The 11,303-nt window shown below is 40.4% G+C and overlaps 1 protein-coding gene across 1 annotated transcript in view; it reads right to left on the bottom strand.

The window, feature by feature from the left end:
* Positions 1-10,235, bottom strand: part of LOC108890402 (anoctamin-1) — a 141,195-nt gene extending 130,960 nt beyond the window's left edge. Inside the window, exons 1-3 of the mRNA XM_051073353.1 lie at positions 10,107-10,235; positions 9,778-9,859; positions 9,234-9,523 (exon numbers count right to left, since the gene is read on the bottom strand). Coding sequence (XP_050929310.1) covers positions 9,234-9,523; positions 9,778-9,859; positions 10,107-10,235 — 501 coding nt within the window. The remainder of the gene's footprint in view (positions 1-9,233; positions 9,524-9,777; positions 9,860-10,106) is intronic.
* Between the last annotated feature and the right edge of the window lie 1,068 nt (positions 10,236-11,303).

Below are 11,303 nucleotides of genomic sequence, written 5' to 3'. Positions count from 1 at the left end.
GATATGTACAGGTGGGAGCCGAAAAAAAGGACAATCTGGTTTTGTGTACCTAATCTGTTTTAGAGCCATTCTGAAACAAAACAAACACACACACACACTCAGGTTAGCTTGGGATATTAGACTGTGTCTACCGACCGTTACAGATTATCAGCTAAAAGCTAGTCCATTCATTTTTCCAGAAATGTCATGTTACCGATTGAACTTAGTCAAAAGGCACCAGTCTTATGATGCGCTAGACAGCCTTTACAGCATTATATAAATATGTTATAGGCCTATTCTGTTATAAATTTGTATTACGCTAGTTTTGACAGTGAAAACAACACTCACCTTTCACTATCGTTTTCCTAAGTTTCTAACAGTTTTTAATATATTTGTGATACTTGTGAAGATGCTTATGATGATGCTTGTGTCCTCACGGTTGCCATAGCGATGGTACCAGCGCAGGCAGAAGTGTCAGCAGCCATTAATAGCCGGTAGATCTCAAAACTTCTAGAGAGCTAATCTTTATATACTATATATTTTTAAAAAACAAAACAAAACCTTGTGTGTTTTGTTTCAGAATGGCTCCTAAAAAACACTACATTTAGCAAACCCATCAATACACATGTCAGCGGTGTGTGTGAGGACCAGCGCTTTACAGAAAGTGGAAGGTGTGGTCTGGTGTTATAAAAGACAATGTAGTTGCAGCATTTGTTTGTTAGTTTATATTTCACCAATAATCCATCCCTTTTCGTGTTTAGTCATTATTTTTGTTGTATATTTTTGTTTTATTATTATTATTTAATTATATTATTATTATTATTATTAATTGTATATTTATTTTATGAGCTTTTATTTTGCTAATGGGTTTTTCTTCACTTCCAGTGAGCAAGTTTTTAAAAAATGTTTGCAAATTAATGAAAAAGGGAAAATATTTTAACATCACATTTACATAAGTATTCAGAACTAGGTTTAACTGATCAGAATGGCCCATTAGTTAATGTGTAGATGTCAGTTGTGTGTGTGTGTGTGTGTGTGTGTGTGTATGTATGTGTCTGTCTGGTTGTGGTGTGTAAACAGGACATATTGTGTTTAAGTGTCCCTTTCTTTCTCTGTGTATTTCAGCGTCTGGCTCTGTTAACCCTGTTTTATTTTGAAGAATGTGTTTTCTATCACCAACTGATTTTGACAGAAAAGTTACTCCTGATTAAAACTGCTCTAAAACCTGTTTGAAGTGAAAACTGTTGAACTGTGAATCCATGTCTTCTATGTGCTGTGGAGACAGTTTGTAGCAGGATTTTGACAAAAAGGTAAGTCAAGAGTTTGATAAACAGCACAAATGTTTACAAATCACAATATATATATAACATCAAAGAGGAAATGAAAGAGGCCACACACAGAGACAGTATCTTTCTCAGCTGTTACAGTAATACTTACCATTTGTATCTGCAACTTTGAAATAAAAGCATCATATTTTTTTAGATGTTCAAATGTTTTCAGCCTATGGAAGCTCATTTCCACCGATATAAGAAAAAAACTGCTCACATTAAGTCAAAGAGATAGTAAGTCATAATCATGAGATGATACACTGAAATTGAGATAATAATTTGGAAAAGTCTGCATGCACTCCAGTGGCGCACCAAGCTGTCTCTCCAGCAATATTGTTATCCTAAATAAGGTAACCATGACACTGACAAGATGTTTCCAGCTGCTGTTCAATGAAGATTGCCACTTCAGCCACATCATTTTTATTCTGTCTACACAAGACCTGCTTCTCTTTTCAAGGGTGTGTTTGCTCCATATAATCCAGTGTGAATCAGCAAGCAAATTAAGTATTTCATCTGTTGTAAAGCCCTATTTAAAACAGTCTTCAATGTGCTCACGATCCATTTCACTGTCAAGTTAAATAGGAGAACTCACGCCAAAGAACTGCTACTTTGAGTGTTGTGTGAAAGTATTTTATAATTTTGACATTATCTCATAATTATGACTTCTTATCTCATAATTCCATTTTATTTCATAATTTGGACATTATCTCATGATTTCAATTTATCTCAGAATTTCGACATCATCTCATAATTACAATTTTTTAATCTCACAATTACGACATTATCTCATAATTCCGATTTATTATCTAGTAATTTTGACATTATCTCATGATTTCAGTTTATCTCATAATTTCGACATTATCTCATGATTTCAGTTTATCTCATAATTTCGACATCATCTCATATTATGATTTTTTAATCTCACAATTTCAACATTATCTCATAATTTCAATTTATTATCTCGTCATTTTGAATGATTATCTCAGAATTTTGATGTTATCTCATAATTATGACTTTTTATCTCATAATTTCGACATTATCTCATCATTTTGACTTATCTCATAAATTGGACTTCTTATCTCACAATTATGACTTTTTATCTCATAATTTTGACTTTTTATCTCACGATTTTTATCTTACGGTATTCTGTGTAGAAAAGGTAACAGAAACTGTGGGCCATATCCTCATGTTCCTCATTCCTGTGAGTCGGCCACTCTGTCTGCAGGACATCAAAGACAAAAAAGTGAATCTACCTGATGTAACATTTGACCATCAAATACATTATTTTCACAATTTTGATGAAGAGCCACACTACAGTTAACATTGTCATAGACTAGCAAATAAGATTTTTGTCTGTTAAAAGACCGTGACAATGAAGAATGGCTGTCTTAAATCAAATTCAGGAAATACTCAACAAGGCCTAACAATAAGATTGGGAAGAGTAATTAATTGCTCCTTACTTAAGACATTTACATTCATGTCAACTATTACAATAACTGAACATTAGAAAATAACTGAATATAAGAAAAAGCTGTAGCAAAACGCTCTCCTGATGCAGGCACTCCTTTCACAACCCTGAACATTAGCATAGCTTTCAGCCTTCTGCCTGAGTCCAGCCCAATACATGTGAGTGGCAGGTAAATCAAGCAAATGTATGTGTCAAAAAGGCAGCCCACTGCCTAAAAATGCTGTAATGGCATCTAAAAATTGAAGTTTGCTAACAATATTTTTCAACACTCCACAGTGACAAGCTAAGTAGTGTTAGCATTAGCGAACCACGCAGTGCTAATAACCATGTCATGTCGAATCATGAAAAAATGACTGGCTGTAAAAATATAACACACGGTGGCTAACAACGTTATTAATTAAAACCAGTTCGTTGTATGTACTTACTTAGTTTCCATCACTTTCTCTTGCAACGGTCACGCTCACTCATCCAGCTCTGGTGGGGGGGTGGGGGTGTAGTCATGGGACTGTTGGAGTCTGGAAAGGGGTGTCCCTCCCTCACTTCTGACTAGGGATGACAGCTGTTTCAATCTTAGCTTAGCTCACATCAGGAACTTGGACTCATTACAGACCTCCAAAGCACTAATCAAGATCCACCTGTTCAACCTGGCATTTACATAACTACAACTTTATTTAATTTACTCATTTCTTTTTACTTTTTCTCTTTTCTTTTGTTATATTGTTAAGCGTCTTTGAGTGTCTTGAAAAGCGCTATAGAAATTTGATGTTTTATTGTTATTATTATTATTATTATTATTGTTATTATTTATTATTATATATTATTAATGTTAATAATAAGGTGGCAGTGCAAGTAATTTCTAATTATATCAGCAGGTGTTGAGTGGGGTTGTAGGTCAGACTCTACAGCTCCAGAGGCAGAAATACCTGCAGAAAGTGACAGAAGAGGAGACAGAGATGGAAGAGCACACAACTATGGGAAAGGGAAAATATTGAGTTAGTAACATATAACTTTGGATATGAATCCATACTGAACAGAGAGAGAGAGAGGGAGAATGAGAGAAAAGCTTTATGTGTCATGGGGAATCTCCCAGCAGTCTAGGCCTATTGCAGCATAACTAAGGGATGGTTCAAGCCTGAGCCAACCCTAAGTATAAGCTTCATCAAAAAGGAAAGTTTTAAGCCTACTCTTAAAGGTACACAGGGTGTCTGCCTCCCGGACAGAAATTGGGAGAAGGTTCCACAGTAGAGGAGCTTGATAACTGAAGGCTCTGCCTCCCATTCTACTCTTAGAAACTCTGGGAACCACCAGTAAACCAGCATTCTGGGAGCGCAGTGTCCTAGTGGGATTGTAGGAAACTATGAGATCTGTACAGTATGATGGTGCCTGACCATTAAGGGCTTTGTAGGTGAGGAGGAGGATTTTCTATTCTGGATTTGACTGGGAGCCGATGTAGAGAGGCTAACACAGGAGAAATATAGTCTCTTTTCCTAGTTCCTGGCAGTAATCGTGCTGCTGCCTGGAAGTAACAATTGCATGGACTAGTTTTTCTTCATCCTTTTGAGACAGAAAATGTCTACTTTGGCAATATTACACAGGTGAAAGAAGGCAGTCCTAGAAGTTTGTTTTATATGTGAGCTAAAGGACATTTCCTGGCCAAAGATAACTCCAAGATTCTTTACAGTAGAGCTGGGAGCCAGGGTAATGCTGTCTAATGTAACTACATCATTAGAAAAATGTATTTTTCTGACATGTGGGACCAATTACAATGACTTCAGTTTTGTCTGAGTTCAATAGTAAAAAATTGCTTGTCATCCAAGTTTTAATGTCCCTAAGGCATGCCTGAAGTTTGGCTAACTGATTGGTTTCGTTAGGCTTCATTGACAGATGTGCTATTATCTGCATAACAATGGAAATTTATGGAGTGATTCCTGATAATGTTGCCCAAGGGAAGCATATACGAAGTGAAGAGAATTGGTCCAAGCACCGACCCTTGTGGAAGTCCATATCTAACAGCTGTTTTGCAACTTCTTTCTCCAGGATCTTAGAAATAAAGGGGAGGTTAGATATAAGTCTGTAGTTGGCTAGCATGTCTGGATCAAGAGTGGGTTTTTTTAGAAGAGGTTTGATTACAGCTACTTTATACAACTGTGGCATATAGCCTGTTAATAAGGACAGATTTAACATATCTAATACAGAACAGCTGACTCTATGGATGCTGTGTTGTGATATAAATCAGTGTTGGTTGAAGGCAGGATGTGATTAATTTTGTCTTTAATAGTAGAAATTTTATCATTAAAAAAGTTCATAAAATCATCACTGCTGAGGGTTATAGGGATGCATGGATCGACAGAGCTGTTACTCTGTCAGCCTGGCTACAGTGCTGAAAAGAAACCTGGGGTTGTTCTTATTATCATCTATTAATGATGAGTAATAGGCGCCTCTAGCATTACAGAGGGCCTCATTATATCTTTTAAGACTATCTTGCCAGGCTAAGCGGGATTCTTCTAGTTTGGTGGAATGCTACATTCTTTCAAGCCTACTTGTTATTATGCTATTTGTTTCAGTGTACAGGTTTGAGAGTTGAACCAAGGAGCTTGCATCTTGTCCTCATTTTTAGGGGGCGATATAGTCAAGTCAAGTCAAATTTTATTTATATAGCGCCAATTCACAACAGAAGTTATCTCGAGGCACTGTACATATAGAGCAGGTCTAGACCATAACACTATCAATAACACTAGTAAATGTTTTAATTATTGTCGCATCATGGGTTGAGCTGGATCATGGGAGCAGCAGGAGACTCTCCAGCTCTGGAGGCAGAACCCTGCAGTGAGAGACAGTAGCAGAAAGAGAGAGAAGCACAGCCTGGGCACTAATGTGCTTGAGGGAAGAACATACAGTTAAAGTGATGCAGTGATATTAAGACAGTTAATAGTAATCTCGTCGGCAGGACATCATGGACAACATTTACTAACTATTAATCTTAACTGATGCATTGAGACTGACCCAACCTGCCAAGGGAAAAATGGTATCCTGAAATAGGAACCAGAATAATATGCTAGTTAAAAGTTAAGGCATAAAGATGAGTTTTTAGTTTGGATTTAAAGGCCTCAACTGAGTCAGCCTGTCTAATATCAATAGGGAGGTTGTTCCAGAGGAAGGGGGCCTGATAGGGGCCTGATAGGCCCTGCAGCCTGCTGACTTCTTTTTGACTCTGGGGACAGATAGCAGCCCTGCACTCTGAGAACGCAGAGCACGGAAGGGAATGTAAGGGTTAAGAAGATCAGACAGGTATAAGGGGGCTAGCCCATTTAGAATTTTATAAGTCATTAAGAGAACTTTAAAGTCTGATCTAACATGAATAGGGAGCCAGTGAAGGGAGGTTAAAACCGGGGTAATATGGTCGAACCTTCTCAATTTGGTCAGCATTCTAGCTGCAGCATTCTGAACCAGACTAGCCATATAGTCTAAAGTAGTATGCAGGGAGTCTGCAACACTGTCTGTAAGATGATTAAGCTGGGAGGGAGTGGCTTCTGCTAAACTGAGATAGGGCACTGGACTTAGGTTAGTGGGAATCATTTTGAGGAGGGGGAGGATATGGTGCGAGTGCCCTCTATTGGAAAAAGCAGGTATTTTCTCTATTTGCCATATATGGTAAAAAAAAAAAAACCTTTGCATAAATCATCAACTATATGCATGAAAAAAGGATAAAATATGCTAGACATTAAAATCCAAACACAAAAAATGTGTATGGGTGCTTCAAAGGGTTAAAGCCAAGAAGGAAATGGAGAATGAATTGGTATCAAAGCAGGAAAACCAAGTATAATTCCAAAAAATGTATCTATCTGTATATACCAGTTGGAAGATTCACCCCAAAGAGAAAATGTGATGAATTCAACTTGAATGTCAAATGTCAGCTGAATGTCTTGTCACACTTTTTTTTTTTACTTTAAAGTGGCAGTAATTTATTTTCTATTTTATTTTCAAGTAGCAGAAAAGCTGAAAACACAGCACTGATTAACTGTATATAAAGTTCTTGAGACCTGTGAGTGAGACCTTCACAGGCTTCCATATATACAGTGGTATACAGTATATACAGACACCCCATGCATTTGTGAAATACTGCATTAAGAATCACTCTTAGGTCTTCAAGTGCAATTTCTTGTAGTACAGTCACAGCCAAACTACTAGACAAATCCTAAAAAAGCCATTAAAAACTTTAAAATTGATTGGTTCCATAAAAATACATAAGAAATTTTGAATATTGGGTCATTTTGGTACCGGTGATCCACTAATGAAGGTCATGCTTTTTATTAAAAGACACAGTATTTGTTGCCGTGCTACATGTCTATATAAAGCCAGCACATTTGTAAGTTCTTCAAAGACAAAAATGGCTAAAACAAGGAACCTAACGCAGGAAACACATTAGAAGATACAGATTCTCAGCCAGGAAGGGTACAGCTACTGCCAGATAGCCAGGAAGTGCAGATGTAGTCCTTCAGCAGTTGGATACACTCTGCAGAAATATAGACGAACCAACAGCTTGGAAGACAAACCAAGATCTGGGCGCCCGAGGGTTTCTTCAGCAGGAAATGACCGCATCCTGATCTGCATGTGCAGGGTAAACCACGGAATGACATCACAGGAGCTTCAGCAGCAGTGATCAAACCAAACTGGTGTCCAGTGTTCCACCCGCACTGTACGTGGCCAACTTTTAGATCGTGGCTTAAGGTCCTACAAGGTTGTCAAGAAGCCTTTGATCAATGAGAGACAGAGGTTAGCCCAGTGTTGTTGGGTCCAAGCACACAAGAACTGGACAGCCAGGAACTGGAAGAAGATTCTTGGGTCAGATGAGTCCAGTTTCCAGCTTTATCCTCCTCCTGATAATGTGAGGGTACGCAGAAGGCCAGGTGAAGCATTATCTCCAGCATGTACAGTACATGGTTTGGGGATGCAGGAGTGCTGCTGGTGTTGGTCATCTCACTGTCTGTGATGGCACATTGAACTCTGCCAAATATTGTGTCATTTTCGAAACCCACATGCTCCCTTCTGCACGTGCACTGTTCCGTCGAAGTCAAAACTGGATGTTTCAACAAGATAATGCCCCTCACCACACATCCAGGTAGAACTTGGCTGCAGGATTCCTTTCAGAATCCAGTAATGCCAGTGAATACCAGCAAAAAAACTCTCAGGACCAGGGTGGAGAGGCTTTTGTCATCTTCTCCAATTAGGAGTTGAATGATTGGGTGCTTTGGATCTAACACCACAGGATGTATGATGCAGAGGTTTTCACCTCTCCTCAGATGGCCTCCAACATGGATCAGACTGGTGACAGATTCAAACTCAGGTGAGAGGGAACACAGGCTTATCCGACTGGAGAAGTGTGTACTCTTCAGGGAAACTCTGTTGTTGTGCAGGTCATAGAATGCAGTTCTCAACCTCAGTACGGTAATTTCTGGACTATAAGCCGCTACTTTTTTCACACGCTTTGAAGCTTAAACAACGATGCAGCTAATTTATAGATTTTTACGGGCTAACGAGCTTAATATTATAGATAAGTGTGGCCTGTATATGTACTTTTTTTTTTCTTTTTAATTTTAGTGGGTGCGGCTTATAGTCAGGTGCGCTCAATAGTCTGGAAAGTATGGTATATTCAAGGGGCTTAGAGGGAGGAGGTTGTGATGTCAGCAGGAGTATAACATGAAGGACTATTCTATGTGACTATGTGACCACAGAATGCTGGTTTCCTCCACTCAAAGGCAACTTTCTTGGGGGCAATAGGAGGCTGTATGGGCCACTGATCCGATGGTAAGTGTAGGAAGGGAGGTCCTGTGGTCCAGCGATGTGGCACTACTAGTTCCAGCAGCCATACCTCTGGTAAGGTCATCTGCTGGTTTCAAGGAGAATGAAACATACTTCCAATCTGCCGGGTTAGTCCAAGATCTCTATTAGTTGCTTTGCGACAAAGATTTTGTAGCGACAGGTCTCTGAGTGGATCCAGGAAAGCACAGTGGTGGAATCTGACCAAAGGACTGTGTGACTGAGCGGAAAGGTTTGTTCTGAATGGAGCAGTTGGGATAAGCTGGGCTCCAGAGAAGGCAGCACACAATTCAAGGTGAGGCACTGTAAGCTGACATTTGGTTGCTACTCTGGAGCAGGCCATGACAAAGACCAGGTGACACTGGCCTTTCTTATCCACCTCCCTCAGATAAGCCACAGAGCCATATGGGATCATACTGACTAGCTAGGACTTTGTATACATTCCTGAGGATCAAGGAGGAGTACTTTACTGGTCAGTACTTGTAAGCAAGGCTGTCTGTAGAACAGTGCCACACCAGGGTTCCACCTTGAGGTTCTGAGTGGTTTCAACCATAGCTCTGAAGAAGCAGATCAGGCACTGGGGGGTAGGTGCTGAATGACTGCAGGATTGTTGCTGGCCCATTGATGGATCTCAAACCCACCTGAGGCCAGGTTCTTGGCCTCATGGGCTGAGGGAAGACTGTGTAGACAATTGCCCACATAGGAGGATTGGGGGACAGCCTGGAGAATGTCTTCATTACCTGGTTGTGAATTCTGAACATGATGCTGTAGGGCATAAATGGCAAAACAGGCACTGCTGGTGGACTCTGCTTCAGCCTCCAGCAAGGTTGCAAAATCAACAACATTGTATGAGGTTCCAGCTTAGCCAGAAGGCTCACATATTCTATCTCCACTTGTTGCTGCAGCCAGCGCATGGGAGTAAGGATATGGGCTGTTGGCATAGGAGAGAGAAAGTTGTCAAGCAGAATCTAGCTTCAGGTGATCCAGCAAGATATGATATTTAAGGTTGATGATATTTGAGGTTCCTTTGGGGATAGGAGGTTATGAAGGGCCATCTAAAGCATTGTAAATTCCTGTGGGTCATCATGAATTAAATCAGAAAATGAAGGTCCTTTGTGGCATGACCTGAATGAAGCAGTCTGGTACACAGGTAAGATGACAAGTGGCACCTTTGTTTGCTGTTACAGATGAGGATGGAAGGAAGCAGCGGGTTGTGAAGGCGGAAGCTATGGGGGTATGCCAGCTGGAGTTTGAGTGGGTGTTGTGCCTGTAGGTTAGAGAAGGAAAGGACACCAGCAGTAGCTGATATAGTTTGAGCTTGAGGTTCAGGGGCATCAGGTAAGGAAACTACAAGTTGGGGGGCTGAGGAGGAGGCTGAGCTACAGGCTGAGTCACAACAGTGGGTGCAGCCAAGAAGACAGAGGAGGCAGCAGGCAGGGGAAAGTTTGGCACTAAGCTGGGAAGGAGGTAACAACAGTGCCAGATAGCATATCTGGTTGTGGTAAGGAGCTGACCTGTGTGGGGGAGTTATTCACTTGATACAGCATCCAGGAGGGGGGAGGCACACATGAGGGAACACTAGCCAAGGCACTAGGAAGACCAGCATCTATGGGTTGCTGGCATGGAGATGTGTGGCACTGCATGGTACATAGTGTTTTGTGAAGGTGTCACACGGGGGGCAGCAGAATGCCCTAGGCCAGGGGTGGGCAATTAATTTTTGTAAGATGCCACATAAGACTGGGACTGTTGTGGAGGGCCAGTGCAATAGGATGAACTCGTTTTTGTTCAATATGAATTACAGCTCTCTATAAAAACCAACATATTGTATGAATAGTGCAAGAATAGATGTTACAATTAGGCTATAAAAATGAAATTGAAAAAAACATTGTAAAAACACCAACATATCATTATTTAATCAACATTCACAAATGCAATTTTGAAAATGTGCATTTCAAAGATATTTCAAAGACCAGCATTAAATTAACTTTATACAAAAAAGTTATAAGCACTATTTTGTATGTAGTTTAATTACCTCATTTTCTGCTGCTTTTCAGTTCTTTTTATTGTTCAGTGAGTGAAATTTAGTCTCTGTTGGGCTTCAACAAGTGAAGTCAGGCTGAATGTCTGAAGTGGATATGCGAAGGACAGCTGACAGGTGCTCATCTGTGAGAGAGGATCTGTACCTGGATTTGTTGAACTTCATCACTGAGAATGTTTGTTCACATATGTAGATAGATCCAAAGACAACCAGCATCAGTGAAGCTGTGTTCTTCCTGAAGTCTACAACTATCTGCACTGTCTTCACGGAATTAAACTCCAGGTTGTTTTTATTGCACCACATGAACAGCTGGTCAGTCTCCCTCCTGTAGGCAAACTCATCCCCCCCAGAGATGAGCCCAATGAGGGTGGTGTCATCAGCAAACTTCAGGAGCTTGACAGACTGGTGACTGGAGGTGCAACTGTTGGCGTATAGGGAGAAGGAGGGAGAGAACACAGCCTTGAGGGGAGCCGGTGCACACACATGCTGCCAACAGGAAGTCTGTGATCCACCTGCAGATGCAACACCAAGCTGAGACTGTACCAGAGCTGTGTCCTGTCCACCTTGATGCATGGCACTGAATGTGGAAAGCAGGTGAGACAGAGACCAGGAGTCACAACACTTCTGCTGACACCTGGGAGGAGACACAGGGGAAGACAGAAAAGGAACAAAA

Source organism: Lates calcarifer, linkage group LG10 (genome assembly GCF_001640805.2).
Source record: "Lates calcarifer isolate ASB-BC8 linkage group LG10, TLL_Latcal_v3, whole genome shotgun sequence".
In the NCBI taxonomy this organism is placed as follows: domain Eukaryota; kingdom Metazoa; phylum Chordata; class Actinopteri; family Centropomidae; genus Lates; species Lates calcarifer.
This window is presented reverse-complemented; position numbering and strand designations above follow the sequence as displayed.